Source organism: Aedes albopictus, chromosome 1, assembly GCF_035046485.1.
Source record: "Aedes albopictus strain Foshan chromosome 1, AalbF5, whole genome shotgun sequence".
Classification (NCBI taxonomy): Eukaryota; Metazoa; Arthropoda; class Insecta; order Diptera; family Culicidae; genus Aedes; species Aedes albopictus.
In genome coordinates this window covers 259,827,742-259,845,843 of record NC_085136.1, presented here as the reverse complement: position 1 = coordinate 259,845,843, position 18,102 = coordinate 259,827,742, and the positions used below count along the sequence as shown (strand labels likewise).

The 18,102-nt window shown below is 43.7% G+C and overlaps 1 protein-coding gene across 1 annotated transcript; it reads left to right on the top strand.

The window, feature by feature from the left end:
* Positions 1–480: 480 nt before the first annotated feature.
* Positions 481–18,102, top strand: LOC109402361 (BTB/POZ domain-containing protein 7). Its single transcript, XM_019675027.3, has 2 exons — positions 481–3,419; positions 3,494–18,102. The coding sequence occupies exons 1-2, from the start codon at positions 552–554 to the stop codon at positions 3,803–3,805; spliced, it is 3,180 nt and encodes a 1,059-aa protein (XP_019530572.3). The 5' UTR covers positions 481–551; the 3' UTR covers positions 3,806–18,102.

Sequence of the window (18,102 nt, the reverse complement as noted above, 5' to 3'; positions counted from 1 at the left end):
TCTCCATAAGGAACTTCTTGAAGCAATCTTTGAAAAAATGTAGAAAACATCCCGGGATAATCCCAGAAGGAACTCCTGGAAGAAATAGGATCACAAGGAACTCTTGAAGGAATCACTGTAGGAAATCCGGAAGGAACTGCAGATAAAAAATCTTGGACAAATGTCACAACCAACAAGGAACTTGTGAAGAAATTCCATAAGAAACTCCTGAAGAAATCCCAAAAAAAATCCTGGAGAAATCGCAGAAGGAGTTTCTTTAAGGAATCTCAGGAAGTGCTTTCCTGGAATCCCTGAAGACAGTTTGACTGCTTTTTTTCTAACGGAAATAAATTGCAAAATTTCAGCTAACCGAACGCGATGTTACAGTTGAAAACTCAGTAAAATAAATGAGATATGTAGAAGATTGTCATTCTTGTGTGTAGAATTGTAACACCTATTGTAATATAGCCTAAAGGCTTAGCCGTAGCATCGAAAAACTCTATCTAAATTTTTCCTTTCTTTTCCATCTCCTTCGCAGGCCGACCGCTACTAGCCGCATTTGCCGCTAGAAAATGAATCTCGGTCTATGGGGATGCTTGGTGCCCTGTGGACTGCAATACTGGTGCGAGAGTAAAAGCGATACATGCATTACGGAGATGGGGGCGACGGCATCAACTGATTGTCCCGGTGCCGGAGGTCCCGGCGGGATTCCGGGTCTGACGGGTGCTATCACGACGGCAGCTGGTGCTACGACCACGACACCCCTCACGTCAACCGGTGGCCCTGGCGGTGTCGGAATGGTTGGAGCGTACGGGCCCGTGGGTGGACCACCCGTGATTGTACGGGAACGGCGGAAGAAGGTCACCGGATTTGCCACACTGAAGAAGAAACTTATCCGAAGGCGACGATCGTCGAAGGCATGCGACCATGGCCGAGTGCTGCGGGAGTTCGTGTCCAGCTGGAGTCCGATGGAGTTGTCGGCACTGTTGGAGGAGTACGAATCATTGGCAGCGCTGAAGGACCTTTCGGTTCAGGCTGAGCTGGCGCGGCCACCGGCAACCACGTTCAAACAAGATCTCGCCAGTTTGTACGACTACAAACACTGCACCGACTGTGATCTGGTGTTCCGGGGAACCGTCTTCCCGGTGCACCGTGCACTACTATCCGCGCGTTGTCCGTACTTCCGGGACCTCCTTGCCGGTTGCCCGGGCTACGGTGCCCGGATCTGTCTGGAACTACGCTCCTCGCCGGTGGACGTTCCGATGTTTTCGTCACTGCTAAGATATCTGTATACAGGAGATTTATGTACACACGATCCGACCATAGATGTAAGTCTGCTACGTAGATTAGGAGAAGATTTCGGCACACCGAATCCGCTAGAGAACGACCTGCGCTACCTGCTCGAAACCGGAGACTACGCAGATGCCGCCATAGTGTTCACCTCCGAGGGTGGCGACTACCATCGGCCCGATTCTGGCAGCTCGGAGTACGGTTTCCGACCGAAGCTAGAACTACCTTGCCATAAGGCGATCCTCAGTGCACGATCACCATTCTTCAAGAGCATGATCCAACGACGGACCCGAAACATCAACGAGGAGCACCAGCTTCACGGCACGGACCGATCGCTACATGTTCCGACACGGATCGTCCTAGATGAAACTGTTATCCCGAAACGTTACGCTCGTGTTTTACTACACGCGATCTATCTAGATACTGTGGACCTGTCGTTGATCTTACGCGGAAATGGTTGTGGTAACGGAGCGGGAAGTCTCGGAGAAGTGCAGGCTCTTACTCACACGGGTCGTACCCGGCCGTCACCACTGGAGGAGGCCATGGAACTGTATCAGATCGGGCGGTTCCTCGAGTTGGACATTCTGGCCCAGGGTTGCGAAGACTTGATCCTCGAATGGCTAACTCTGGACACGTTGGCCACTGTTCTGCGCTGGGGTGGACAACCGCACGGATCCGCCTGGGTGTATCGCCAAGCTTGCCATTACTTGCGCGAGGAGTTCTCGGCTATTGTCGGTTCTCCGGTACTGTTTCAACTGGACAAGTCACAATTGATCGAGGCTCTTCAGAACAACTTTCTGCAAGCGTCGGAGCTGGAGGTGCTGCAGTCCGTGCTGAAGTGGGGCGAGCAGGAGCTGATCCGACGGATGGAAGACCGGGAGCCGAATTTGTTGAGTCACACGGCGCACTCGGTAACCCGAAAGGGCATCAAAAAGCGAGACTTGAGCGATGTGGAGCTGAGGGAGATCCTGTCGGAGTTGCTTCCGCATGTTCGTATGGATCACGTACTACCGCCCAGCAACGAGATCCTGAACCAGGCGATTCGACGAGGCTTAGTTAGTACTCCGCCGTCGCACATGATCGGAGACGATCGCGAGAGTTTGAGGATCAATGCGTGGATCAGAGGCGGAAAAAACCATGGTTTGTTTGTGCGTCCTCGGTTGTTCATGCCGTACTACGAGGAGGTTAAGGTGCTGCTGGAGGATCACATTGCGTCGCAGCAGATCGAGATGTTGCGCATGCGACGATCGCGCCACATGCCCGACATTCCGGACACGTTGTACATGGTGTCCCGACTTAATAGCAATACTAGTGGGAACATGGGAGGCGGAGGTACGGCAGGGGTGGATGTTGTCGCAGCAGCGGCCGCATCGATTCCGGCACCCGATCCAAGCGCCATGGAAGCCATGCAAAAGAGGGAACAAAAGCTTAGACAAGCACCGAGCTGCCAACGAGCGTTGACGCTTCCGTTGTCAAGCCGGAACGAGATCAACCGTCAGATCCGGTTGAGGGTAGTGCGGGAGTTCAACTTCCCGGATGAGGTGGCAGAGCTGCTGGAGAACTCCAACTGCTACTGCTTGGATGCGGATGGCTCAACGCCGAAAGCTCAGGGCGACGATATCCACGCGAGCAATCAATCACTGGACGAGGACACAACCCCGCCACCTTCGCCGGCACTGCCAAGTGATATTATTCCACAGAACGTTGCTTGCTTCGGGCGCAACATGACATTCCCCCGGCAGCAACCTCAACCACCGCCACAAGTGATTCCACATGGAGCCGGAGGAGGAGGAGACTTGGGTGGTGGAATGGGAGGGAGACTGCACCATCCGTCGGGAAGTATGCTCGGACCGAGTTCAAGTATTATAGGTACCCATCGACGCCAGGAACTGCCATCGTTGATCCCCGGGGGAGATGTGGTCGCATATCGGCTGTCGGCACCGGCCGGGGATCATTCGGGAGATCAGGCCGGAGCCTGTTCCGAAGGACACCTTTCGGATATAATGCCGGACGTGGCCATGGCAACGGCTTCCATGGGGCAGCTACAACTAGGCAGCGGCGATATGCCCGAGAGTCTTCATCTGGATCTGGGCGACGGACCAAGTCACATGATCGGAGCTGCTGGATCTCTAGGATTACATAATCTTCCGGTAGGTAGTTGTAGATTCAAGCTTTGGTGATCTTCTTATAATTGTAGCGTTTGTTTTCTGATTTCCGTTTGTAGCATCATCGAATGGCGACCCCTTCGCCGAGCAATTTCCACCACTACATGACCCGGAGTCATCCGCCGTCCAGTTCCCTGGGTAGCAGCAGTGGTCATGGCGGCGATGGTCCATCCGATCGAGGTATGATGGGCGGCGGAAGGCTACCCGTATCCCTCGGTGGATCATCCCAGTCAGGTCAACCGGGAGTATCCGGGGCGGGGGCAGGAGGATCTTCGTCATCGTACTCGCAGCGTTCCAACTCACCGTACACCTTACACCGAGCGAGTCCGGGCCTGCCGCACAGCTCATATCACACCGGCCCCCGGTTATAGAGACGGCTGCATGTATTTCCCGATAAACGTCAGCTGTTCAGTATGCCTTTCTGAAAGGAGCACACTGGAGGAAGATTCGGAGCGGGTGGGAGTGCGTGCGATTGTCTGTCTGTACGTAGTATGTGTGTATGCGACGGAAAGCTATCGAGTGCGACATGGCACGTTAAGGTTTAGTTAAACGAATTAACTAAATTAAAAACACAAGTAGCAGAAAAAAAAAACAAAAAGAAATACAAACTACTACACAGTAAAGAAGAAAGGCAATTCATTGCAACAAATACATAGATATTTGAATTAAGAGTTAAGTATTTCATTAATGAACTCCAGAGAAAAAAAAAACAACACTAAAAGGCAAGGATAAAAAAGTAATAATAGTACTAAAATAAACACAAAACAAAACAGTAAGAATAATAATCGAAGACTTTTATATTTAACAAAAAAAAACTACAAAACAAGCATAGGATCAAACCCACAGAATACAAGTCGACGGAGTAAACGTGAAGTGAATTGATAGCAAAACAGAGGAATGAGGCAAATACACACACAAACAACGGGAGAAGCGATAAACAACGGTTTGTGTGCAGTGGTGTGTGTGCAATCAAGTTTGTGGCATTCGAAGCGAAGCGAGGCACACGACGCACACACACTCGGATGAATGACCAAACGATCGAGTGCGTAGATCAACCCGAACATAAAAAAAAACAATCGTGCGGCGGATTTTCCCTTGTTTTAGAAACTAGCAGGGCCGTGCCTTTAATTTATTCTCCTTTTAATTTTTAGCCAAGTTCGGCATCCCTCCTCACTTCCTTTCGGATGATCCCCGCAGCCTCCCGATGGAGACGGTATGATAATCAGATGTTTTTTTTAATGAGATGAAGTTTTAACGCTATTTATTTATGCTTTTTTTTTCGCGATCTGTTTTTTTTATATTACACTAGGTTATGTAGGACATTTTTTCTCAATTGGGAAACAAGGCAAACAACAATAAAAATAGCAAGGGTTATTACGATTATGTTGAGATTAGGTTCCCCTTGTTTCCGCGTTATATACGGCGACGGTAGACGTAGTAAAAAGGAAAATCTGAATGAATGAGTAAAATGTGAGAGAGCGGGAAATGAGTCAAGAAAAAATAATTTCATGTTTTCGAATATTCGTAACATCAAGAAGAAAAGAAAGATGCATCGTACGTGTATGTAAAATGACTTATTATTACTAATAATCGAGAGAAAGTTTCAATCCAGCAAAAAACGACATACTGACTTTACTAGGTGACAGCACTATGTGACCAACAATCGGTTTGGAAAATGTTTCAAATCATTCTGTGGATATTCAAACGCGGGAACACAGGACACGTTGCAGTATTTATGAAGCAGGTTTTACTCCCGGTCAGCATACCAAATGTGGATGCTACGCTTCGAACGCTATATGGTTGTCAAACATGTTGAATGGGTTGCTTTTTGAGCAGATTACAAGAACTTTCGATCTCAGACACGATTCTCAAATTCGATCTGGTGGTTCGAAACTTCGTAAACGATCTTTGTCCTTATCCTTTGTAATAGGCTCCTAAAGGCCTATCTCAATTTCTGCATAATTCGATCAAGCATTGATTAAAATGACATGTTTACTCATTTTTTAAGTATTCCTATTAGGTAAAGCCCATAAAATATATTTTCAAAAATTTTAATAATTTTTGCAACACTCCTTGTTTAGCACTTAATTTTGGGTAAATTTTGTTTACCGTGTATGTCAAACAGGAACATGTCAAAAGTGAGCCAATGTGGTGTCTTTTGCAACCCGCCGTTTCACTTTCGTTACGTCAAGGTTGACCTCGAATGTCAAACAAGACTTGCTCATCATTATTTTATTTTCGAGTTTATTAACTATTCTGTTATTGTTCAAGTTCGGAAAAATTACCATTGAGATCAGAAAACCAAGCTCTTTCGTGTTATGCACCAAAAGCGCGAAAATATTTTTCATTTTAGGACCCTATTGTCTCAAAATCTTTAGCGAAACTGCTCAATGAAGAATTACAATATTGCACCTTCTTCACATTGCTCCTCGTTATTTTTATCGCTATATTGTCATTTTGTCATCACTGTGTTTGTGGTGAGATAGCTGTTTACAATCATATTTTCCAAGCAACAATGAAAGCTGAATAACAGCTTATTCAACCAAAAGTCCGTTGTCTAGTGCCGTACTTCCTTCAAAGAGCGAATAGCTCACTGGGAGCATTGAACGTGTCCGTGTCATAAAAAAATAATGTAAGCCTTTTTTTCGGGGAAACGACCGATCATTTGGGGAATATTGCATTTGAGAAGCCAGCGTTCGGATAAACCAAATTCGGAGCTTGTTATTCCGGGAAAAGCAGCACAATCGCTAGTTTTCGCACTGTCTCAAATATCGCCTCATGGGTACAATTTATGTACTACGTCCCACTACTACTTGTTAGCCGCTTCAGTATTTTAGATGTAGTCGTTAATCAAACTACTCTGTTTGACGCACGGTGTATAACATTTAAAAGGTGACAGTTTTTTGATAATTCAAATCGTTCAAGGGCGTGAACAAAAAAAAAATCTAGTACTCCACTTCAATTTGATCAACGTAAAAGAACGGTTCTTATCGTCACATGTTTACGTTCAAAATTGATATGTACAAAGGTTAATAGCCTGCCTTGTGATCTCGTATAGGGCACTGCATTGTTTTGATTTTGTATAAGATTTTGACGTTTCTTGGCCTTGTTGTTTACAAAATTTCTGTAAGAGTGAAAGAGAAAGAGATAATTTCATGCAGTGCCCTATACCGTGTGTTTGACGATTATTAGGGTAGTGGAAAATTTCATTATAAGAAACCTAAGACTAGGTACTACGATTAATAATGCGCCGGAATGGACGTGTGGCTCCTACTCATTTACTCCTCGGAAAAATCCGGACGCAATCCGATCTCGCAACGCAGCTTCTCCAATCTCGAACTCGCTGAAGAGGTTTCGTCAGCATATCTGCAAGCAACGATTCCGCCGGACAATATCGTAGACCCACCTTCCTTAAACTATGGATCGCGACCCACCAGCCCCATAAGAAATACACGCATCGGTAAAGAAGTTTGAGAAAGGCTATCATAGATTGAAGATTTTCTTCTCTTGTAGATCAAAAACGAAGAAGTACTAGATTTCGATATGCTTGCTGCGCCGCTCGATTTTGTCGTTCTCCACCAGCTTGATACATCTCTGGTTGCCCTCGAGTATTATTGTTGGACGCTGAGCTTTTCCGATCTCCTCAAGCAATCTTCTGGTCCAGCAAAGCAGTTAGCATCATTCGGATAGGGCAACGAATTCCGCTTTGGCAGAACTCAGTGCCACGCAATTTCGCTTGCAGAATCTCCACGCAACTACGCCGCCGCTAAATAACAGCATGTGACAGGAGTTAGATCTCGGATCGCGGTAGTTTCCTTACCAGTCAGGATCAACGAACAATTGTGGTGGACTGGTGGCGCAGAGCCCGTTTTGCCTCGTTCCAATCTTGTTGATTTGGACAGCTCGATTTCTGCGCCAGGATGGACGTACTGACAGCGATATCTGGCCTCGTCTGAACCGCTACGTACAGCAGACCGTCGATCAGACTCAGATAATCCTTGTTATCTGGCAGCGGATCCATCTTCTCCTTATGCTGGAAATAGTCCGAGTCCAGAGGGGTCTTCGATGGTTTCACATTCTCCATGTTGAACTGTCGAAAGAGCTTCCGGATGTACGCCGGTTGGTTCAGCTTGTACCCGGCTTCGCCTTTCTCTACCTCGATTCCCAGGAAGTGACGGATATCACCGAGATTTGACACGGTGAAATTTGCTTAAAGACTCTTCAAGATTGCCTTGAACTCCTCCTCGGTCTGGGTAACGATCAGCATATCATCGACGTAAATGAGAATGTAAGCAGTCTTGCTGTTCCTCCTGAAATGTACAGGCACGGAACCAGCTTGGATTGTTCAAACTCCATGGCCTTGAAAACGGAATCCACCTTCCTATTCCAAACGCGAGCGGACTGCAGTACATACAGGGTCCTCCTTAAATTACACACGGTGCTGTCATCACCGGTAGCGTACAAATCCGGCTGCCGCAAGTAAATTGTTTCCTCCAGTTCGCCATTCAGATACGCAGTCTTGACGTCGACGTGCTTAACAATGGATTTCCTCTGGCTAGCGACCGGCAGCAACGTCCGGAAGTCACTTGCTTTGTCACCGGAACGAAGACTACCGTCGTAATCGGTGCCATACTTCTGGGTAAAGCCTTGCGTTACGATTCTCGCCTTGTCTCGGACGACGACTCCTTTCTCATCGACCTTCGTTTTGAACAGCCATTTGCGTCTAATAGCTTTCTCGTTCGGAGGAAGTTGGACCAGTTCCTACTTCTCGTTGTCAGCTTCTACGTCCCGTTCGGCTAACCTATTTTGCTACAGCGTGTACTCAGTCGAAGCTTGATTCTGGATTCCGAACTTCCTCAAGCGTTTGCCTCTCCGCGAGGTTGTGAAACTGGCTGAAGGCGTTCAACAGCTCAGTTTTGGACTTCTGCTCGGAACAAGTAGATGGATACCCTCCGCGTCTTGTCGTCGGTGAAAGACACGTAGTATCTGCTTCCACCTAGTGACGCTTCCTCCATGGGACCACATACGCACGGAGAAAAATATAAAGTTATGTCAATCATATTTCGGTCGCGAACAAGCATATTTGTGCACTGACTTTTATATAATCCCTTTTTGAGATTGAATCACGCATAATATCATCGGACGAAGCATAACAGAAGCTTGAATTGACCAAAATTGGTGAATTGATTGGAGCAAGAAATATGGTTGGCTTAATCATATTATGCGTCCACCAACAATATTTATTGTTGATAGTTTGACAGCTCATTCATTCTCATGGTATATCCAAGCATGTTTATGCTTTACACAACTTTACACTTGAAGTTTAAACGAACTGTATCAGAAGGTTGTTTTAAGCTGTTTTAAGCATACACAAAACATGTTCAAATGAGGTTAAATTTAGGAGAAACAATTCTATAATGGTGGTATTTTAGTTCATTATGTTCAATTTGTAACATATTGTACTAAATACCACCATTATAGAAACGTTTAATTATCAAAAATTTCTCTTGCACGTTCTTTATTTACCTTAAAAATTTGAAATAATAACAAACTCAAGCACGTAACAAAAAACTTCATCACTGTCGTCGATTCTTTTACAGTCCCATCCATGCTTTCCGCTGGCTGGTGAAGACACTGGGAACAGGTCGCTGGACAGGTGGAACACGCAAAAATTTTTCTGTACCAACGGAGCCCGGGGTTCTCTTGCCCGAACCGGGTGATCCTAACAGTATGGCGTACATTCCGGTTGCTGGTTCTTGTTCCGGTCTCGGTGTTACGGATGCCGCTTATTTTTTGGTCATTTTTCGATTGGTGGTGTACGGTAACAAACTGCATCTGGAAAAAACAACACAGACTCATGCTGGAGAATTTTTACACCCCATTACCGGGGGCACACTTACCTGTAGTTGAAATGACTGAATCCTCAAGTAATTTGAATATAATAAAAACAGAGCGCACTTCTTCTGGTTACAGAGGCAGGCAAGGAACGATTTTAAAATTGTTACAATGAAACGACAATGCCACCGTTCTCACTATGAACTACCGCCGCCATGATGAACAATGAGCAGCCAGGCAAGAGGCTCGGTCAACATGGGTTCAAGTAATGACATTTATGCTTGGTTTAAGCATTTGATGGTTGGTGTTCAATGGTGTTGATTTAAATGAAACATATGCTTGATGTAGACATCAAATCATTATGAATCAACCAATTGAAGCAATTATGCCAAGCATATCTTCGAAGTTTGAGTGAACTATGGAAAAAGTTATATTAATCAAACAGCATTTCTGTCCGTGCGTCCGTGTGAACTTGTTCCAGGACCTCGTTCGCTCGCCGCCCCTTCTTGGGAAATGGTAGACGAAACTGATTTACTTTGGCACAATTCACACAGTTTTCCACTGACGATTACTTGAAGTGCACTTCAAAGATCAGGCCATTTTTCAACTTGTTGAAACTGTGCACGTTGAGGTGGCCCATCCGCCTATGCCAGACATCCAGATCTTCGGGTGGGAATGTGAGTGACCGCTCCACGGTCTTTGTGCCCCTGAAACATAAACAATCCGTTGCTCACGTCGTGGCTTCCAGTTACGATGCCCTCTCCTTGCGGGTCTATTACCGCCACGCCTTGATTAGTGAAATTCACTTCCTTGCCGCGTTGAACAATCTGACCTACCGATAGCATATTGTGGGACATCGTAGGAACGAGCTTCACGTGTTGACAGTGATGCGATTTTCAGGCTAACACTTCGGCTTCAAACGCGCGGAACTCAAGCGGAACCGGTAGCTACGATGTCGTGTAGGGATTAACACAAAAGGCCGAATCACGAAAGGCCGAACCACGAAAGGCCGAATCACAAAAGGACGAAACCAGTGTAACTACCACATAAGGCCGAAAGCACAAAAGGCCGAATCACGAAAGGCCGAAGGTAATGAAAGGCCGAATGTAACATAAGGCCGAAGGCAACGAAAGGCCGAATGTCACGAAAGGCCGAAGGTAACGAAAGGCCGAATGTAACAAAAGGCCGAAAGTAACGAAAGGCCGAATCATGAAAGACGCATATTAACTCGGTTTCCGTTTAGTTAAATGCTCTATCTATTAAAAGAATGTATAGGGTTGCTTAAGTATTTTATAACCTCAAATTAGATAGTTTTAGTAGTCCCACTCCAACGAAAAATGCACACAAATGTGAATCATGCGGCGTAGCCGCATGGAGGATTGAGGAACTGAGGCGGCAGAAGGCCGCCGAAGTATCCGATATCCGAGGCACCGGATTTGCATCGATTCGAATTCAAGGAAAACAGTAGTTCCAATAGTTTGCTAGGTATAATGCGAACAGAAGTTGTTATCTTTTTTTAAGTCCGACGAGCGTCAGCGAGTGCGGACAGCAAGCGTTTCTCCGATATTGCGGCGCTCATAATAAATCCACATTGGGCGGCGGCAATATGCCCGCGAGGAGATGCCCGCGATACAGACGCAATGTCAAAATCGAACAGATACTGTCACCCACCCAGCAGCATCGCAGCAGCCTTCAGGCCGTTCATATCAAAACAAAAGTTAACACAATGGCAACTCAGGTGGCCAGAAATCGTAATAATATTTATCGCGACATTGATTCACTTATATGCATACGCATCACCTCGTCGGCTTTGTGTTTAATAATCGGGAAGTTATTTAGTGATGCTGCAGGGGGATACGGCTTCATCTTTTCCATTTCCACATTGCGTCTGTATCGCGTGTATCTCCTCGCGGCCATATCGCCGCAGCCTATTGTGGATTTGATATAAGCGCCGCATGTAGAATTTCTGACCATCAGGTCGCTCATAGTGGTGCGGTCATATTTTTGCAACTTGATGGAAAAGAAGAAGACTAACGCGTTTCGCGGATTTATCTTGCAAGGCACAATATATAGCAAACGTAGTTGTTCGGTCAGTTATTTGCCCTTTATATCATTATTTGCTGCCGTTATAAGCATATTATGCCATGTTCTGTTTTATTAAATATTACTATGTCACCTTTGTAGACAACAGTGCAGACAATTTCCAAACAGATTTGAGTAGAATGAATTAAATTTGAACAATATTTATCTGTTTATAGATTGTTACAGATACAATTGGTAAAAGTACATAACGGAAAGGAAAGGGTTAAGTAAATAGAATGATTACTTTTGTAATTCGGCCTTCCGTTGCTTTCGGCCTTTCGTTACATTCGGCCTTTCGTTACATTCGGCCTTTCGTTCCCTTCGGCCTTTCGTGCTTCGGCCTTTTGTTACCTTCGGCCTTTCGTGCTTTCGGCCTTTTGTGATTCGGCCTTTTGTGATTCGGCCTTTCGTGATTCGGCCTTTCGTAGTAGTCCCGTCGTGTACGATGTTCATGGCTCTTTTGTGCACCCGAAACCGGTCGACAACAAAGGTAATTTTAACCCTTTGACGATTGTTAAAACGATAAGTGTTATGTCTTGTCTCGCGTGTCGCGTCTTGTGAATGTCGGACTCCTACTCATTCCGACAGAATCATACACAAGCGTCGTCGTCGTCGATCGTTTTTTCACGACACAGACACGGGAAGACGTGCTGGAATCGAAAATCAACTCGTCACGATGATGGAATGCCGAGAATCGAACTTTTCTTCGGTGCTTGATGCCCGCCTCTGTGATATCCACTTGATTTTACTCTAGCTTCCCACTGGTACTCCGAGGCGTAATTACCCGGCTGGTTACACCGGAAACACTACACGTGGCTCTGGTTTGGTTTTGTGACTTCGCTGTGGGTTGGTCATAGAACGCTTCGACTCACTTCGTCGTTAGGTCACTTCATGCTTTGCAAAAACTTTGCACGTATCATATCCCCTGTTAAAATACATGTCATCTGGATCCCAGATGATTCCAGACCCATGATCATAGGCTCGTATTTTTTCAGCAAGCCTATCAGCTGAGTGCTTGACATCCACCGATCGTTTACCTCAAACCCATTCTGCGCCAGTTCGTGGCTAGTGCCGAAATATTCCGAACTCTCGAATGTATCCGCTGTACTGGAATGTAGCGTTCACTGTTGGCGACCTACTGATGCCTCCTTGGCTGTTGCGGTATTCTAGACAACGCTGTATTTCGTCGGAAGGTTGCTAGCACATAGCATAGCATGAATACTTGCACAAATCTTGGGTGGATCGCTACTATCTATAATATCATAGACCCACTCAACTCCACACACCTGGCCAAGTCCTTGCAAACTTTTTTATTTTATTAACACAATCATCAACTTAGAAAGAGACCAGAACTGAAGCAGCTTCCAATACACTCTAAAGAATTTTCACGTCCGATTTACGTGAAATATCACGTAGCTCATCCTTATTCTCAAAATCTCAAAAGTTGCGTGATGTCAGTAACTATCACTCGAAAACCACGTCGTGTGCACCGCCCTGTTTGGTTAAATCCACCTTATTTTCACGTAAATCGTTTCAATGCGTTTGTGTTGGTGTACTTCCGACTTGGAAGTTTCCGCGAAACGAAAGTTACGTGAATTTTCAGGTGTGAAAAAACAGTTCAATATGGCGTCGAGAAGTAGGTTGGCGAAAGAACTGGATGCTGAGTTTCTGTGCAAGTTGCTGCAAATAATATTGAGGTAATTTAATAATTATTTATTATAAGCAGTTGTGTATTTTTCTATTTTCAATCATTTCAGGAGCTGGAATAGGTGTCTGACGGTATCGGAGGTCCAGTTCAACGGTGTTTGAAACGGCTGGACTTCGAAAATTCTGCGTTAGAACCCCGAGATTTGGTTTGTGTTATCTAATCACAGACGATTAGAAAAATATGTGGATGTATTAGTTTGTATGTAGGTGTAGGGTAAATGATGATGGTTGGACCAGGTTGTGGTGTTTTACTACATGGTCGAAATATAAGTCGTTTTTCCCCTATGATCATAGTATTTTTCAATAATAAACTAAAGGTTGGTGGAAAGCTCTACTATTCTAGTTTCTGAAACGTACATCAATTTGATCTTTTACTTGATATTTCACTATAAAAATCGTTTTTATTTAACAGACAATTTTGATTTTGGTTGGACCAATGCCGATTATGGTTGGACCAGTACATTGATAATGGTTGGACCACACGGTGTCTTTGATAGAAGAATGTTACTTTAAAAAAAATCAGTATCGTTAAGTCACTCACCAAATTAAAAGAACATACATAAGAACATTGTTTCCCAGAAAGTGAATTAAATATCAATACCATTTGGTTATTCTGGCACGTGCGTATAAGGTGAAGATATGACGAAGCCACACCTAAAACTTTCAAGAGCACAAATCTGAAGAACCAAATGTTGGTTTCCGCTGAAAAGTTGATCGATTTGTTACCTGCTGGTAGTGACAAATCTATCAACATTTCAGAGCAAACCGACATTTGGTTCTTCAGATTTGTGAGCTTGAAAATTCGGGTGTGGCTTCGTCATATCTTCAACTTAAAAGATTTTTATCCTCTAAGGTAGAACGGAATAAATGTGTAAGACCGATGTTTTATAAAGATAGATACAGTGAAAGGAAACAAGACAATATGTATTTTGTATATTATTGTTTTTATTTTATAGTATTCTTTTAACAAGGTCTGCTCAAAATACACGTAGCATCTAGCACCTAGCGTTGCATTGTTCCCAAAGCCTGAAAAGTCATTGTACAAGATAAGAAGTTGCTGCTAATGTCACCTTCCCACGATGCAACGGACAAAGTACATTCCCGTGCATTAATTTCTGTATCAACTTAAGGCTTGACTTCCGGGTTGCGCTAAAGCTTGGTCAGCAGGGCAGTGCTTCTCACCACTGCCGGAACATTTGGATTGCATCCCTTAGCAACTCGGTTAGTGAGACGTTTCGCATCAGGGATACTTGTGTTCTTCTCGTCGTAGTTTTGTAATCCGGACCGGAGTCGTCGAAGATGCGAAGTGAGCTCCACCGCCTTTATTTGACAGAACCTTGTAGGTAGACATTCGGTTCTTTCCGCCACGTTTTCCCTGATAGTGCATCCCCAAGTGCAGCCGTCCACTTTCCTGGTGCTGGCACTAGAAGCGGCCGAATTTCAGCTTGGATAATAACTGCGTTGGGGTGTCGTTTGATATCCGTCCGATGGAATCACGCAATTGATAATTTATCACTGTTTATTTACTACATGACCTGTGTCCTTTCATTGCGAGCTAAATTAGTCCAGCGCACAACTAACGATACCGTTCAAGGATGCAGTTCAACAATCTTTTCAGCTTTGAAGCTTTCGACGCGTAAAATGAACTGTAAACAAACAGAGCTGGTCTTAGCAACCAACATGGTAACGGTTTGGTCGAACCAATATCATTCGCTGGTCCAACCATGATAATATTCAGTTGGTCCTAAATCGCTAATTATTTATATTTTCAATAGAAAATGATATATTTTTAATTTTCTAGCATAAAGTTTACACATTTTCGCATTAGTATATAGCAAACATTTTATTAGTTTTAAAGAAAATAGAACTCCTGTGAATGTGACAATTCGAGTTATCTAGGTGTCCCAATTGTGCTCAAACTGATCCCTGACAAAATTCCAAATAATATAAAAGATTTAAAAAAATTTTAATGAAAGTCGATGTAATTTTAATCAAAAAAAGAATATGCTATAAAAGTAAGAAGATATACGGTACAAGTTTCGAAAAAATATAGGTTATATCAGCTTTTTTTCAAGTTGGTCCAACCATTATCAGTTTTTTGGTTGGTCCAACCATCATCATTTACCCTACATTTATTAATTATTCCAAAATAAAAAAAAACTAATTAGGATTTTTCTTCGTTACATATTGGTACAGTAGACGTTCGATAACTGCAACATGTTTACGTTTCACTTACCGAATGAAATTCGATAACTGCAACAACTGACAGACGTCAAAGAACTGTCAGTTGCTGCAGAATGCAGTCAATGTGCATACGTAAAACATCGCATTGCAGCAAAAGTGCATGCGAAAAACATCGCATCGCTGTTTACATTTCATTTTGACGGATAGCGGTGCGATAACTGCAAAATTGTTGCACTTAGCGGACTTGCAGTTAAAAATCATTGCAGTTAAAGCGTTTGCACCGAGCGAACGTCTACTGTACCAGCTTGTAGCGTATTTGAGGAGGCAAGAGTTTTCAAATCACCACAAAATGAAACGACATATTTATTAACCGCGAGGCTTTTGCTTTTAATGCTTTTTCCTCGGCTTTTTAATTGCATTTTGGAAGGATTTAAAATCTCTTGCCTCTTCAAATATGTTGCAGGTTGGTGCAGCTGCTTTATTTTCATTCAAAAACATGAATAAATTACGTGAAGTTCGTGTAGAACTAATCATGATTTCACGTAAAATTTACCTAAGATTCCAGTAGCTCTCACCCACATTTCACGTAAACGATGCACAAAATTCATGTCAAATTTACCTGAATCATCACGTCGATTACCCAATCTCAAATGAGCCCAGCTACCTGAAATTCCGGCGAAGGTTACGTGAAAAATATGGTGGACGAAAATTACCTATCTTTTCACGTAAATCGGACGTGAAAATTTTTCAGAGTGTAGATGAACGGATATTGAAAATAGCGAATTTTCAATTTATATGTATTTAGTTATGTACAAAGAATGTAATCAGAAAGATCTCACCTAGTTCCATCGTGGCGTAGCCAACTGACTCTAGCGAGGCTGACGAGAGACGGAACTGCTGACGGAAGTTGTGCAGTTATTGTTCATCCGTGGATCCCCTTGTTGCAAAACGATATTTCTGACGCCCATCCGGTGACCTGATGTTGATAACTGGATCAATTTGTGACGTCTTTTTTTTTCGAAGGCGACGTTTTGGTGAGTGATGTACATGCTACCAAATGACCAAATGGCGCAGCAACCACTAACGATGAAAACACCTTATAATTTTTCCTTCCGCCGATAGTTTCAAACACGAAACATCAACAATCCAAACTGAACCCGGCACTAAAAGCGTCACTAATTACGAAACTCGCAGCATTTATTCCAATGAACTCTATCGATCAATGCGGATTCTTCACGCATTCTCAGCTTTTTTTCGTGACCGGGGACGGTTGGTGAAACGCTGACCCAACTACCGACGTAAAAGTACACACATAATTGAAGAAAAATTGAACGCATGACTGAGAACAGAGTTCATAGAATAAGGGAAACGTGGCAGATACTTGACGGGGTCTACTTCTCACTCGCACAACAGCTGTCCGGGTGGCGTAGTGCCGCACAGAGCACTAGAGGAAACGCAGAAGAAACCAAAAAAGAAGTTCGAAAAGAATTGTTATAAAATAGAAAAAAAATACAAACAGTTGGTGGCAATATAGTTGCCACTGCCTTATAAAGGGTTAAGGACGCAACCATTTCGTCAGAGTTTTTGTCTGAGCTTCCAAACTTGTTTCGAACTATACATCTGGAGATCTAACCATTTTATATAAGTGAAACATGAGTGTTACCTATTATAAGGCATCTCTATTTTTTACCATAAAATAACAGATGGCGATACTGTTTGTTTACTTTTTCATATCGCTCCTCTACCGTCAGTTTATTTAGGATGTTGGCGGTTTTGCCCTACTCGCTTTAGGCTAAAATTAACACCAACAATGAAAAAGCCGTAATAACCATAAAACGTCTCTACCAATCGCTTCATATAGAATGAGCCTGATTGACCACCCGTAGATGCTACTCCAGTATCGCCAGACCAACTACACTCACACAAGGAATGAGATAGGTGCTTTGGACTAGTGAGTGAGTGTTGGTAATCCTCTATTTTTATGGCTAAAATGACGCATGTTACGTCAGTTTGCAGGTCCATGTGAAGTGATGATTGCAATCGCTAGCCCACGGCAGACCGTATTGCGTATAAACCATTGCGACTGTCCCTGCACACCCAGTCAACCAGTGATCGTATTAGATATTGAATAGCGATATGCATACATTTTACATGCGCCTAAATGGAGGCATGCATGCATATGGCCTCCACTTTATCATCTTATGCAACATCCTATACGATTACTGGTTGTCTTGGCAAGTTCATGCGGATGCAGGAGTAGGGAAATGGTTATTTGGCAGAAGGTTTACGTTTGGTGAGTGGGTGCCAGGCGTAAAGTGACCTACCGCAAAATCCTTTAAGGGTTTCAATAATAGTACATTTCACGGATAATTTTGTTCTATAGGAATTTTATATCTCCATTGTTTTACACTGAAACACAACGTCAGTCAAGCTAAGCAATAACGGCACATAAACCGAATAGTAAACATCTCGCATTTCCAAACTGATTGTTGATCGCAAGGACCCAGACAGACAAAAACGACTGCAAAGACGGACAACCGAATTCCGTACATACAATATAATTACCACAATTGAACAAGTGAAACAAAAACACGGAAGAAAACAAAGAAAAAGCGACAAACAACATGATTATAATTAGTAATAACAGTTAGTGAAAACAAAATAAACACAAAACAATGGATAACTCTGATAACGGAAGAGAAGCGACGAGAGAAGCGAAAAAATAAGATGCGATAACACCCGGAACGGAACGTGAAGTGAAAATCGTAAATGCGAGTCGAGAGTCGAGATAAATGAAACCAATTCCGAGAGTCGTCAAACCGAATGAAAATATCAGAAATAAAGATTATTTTAAAAATTA

What these genes read in the sequence shown, in the direction of transcription:
- LOC109402361 (XM_019675027.3), top strand. Translation starts at nt 552, where the DNA reads ATGAATCTCGGTCTATGGGGATGCTTGGTGCCCTGTGGACTGCAATAC. An exon ending in TAGGATTACATAATCTTCCG is followed by an intron (nt 3,420 to 3,493) that starts GTAGGTAGTTGT and finishes TTCCGTTTGTAG; the next exon opens with CATCATCGAATGGCGACCCC.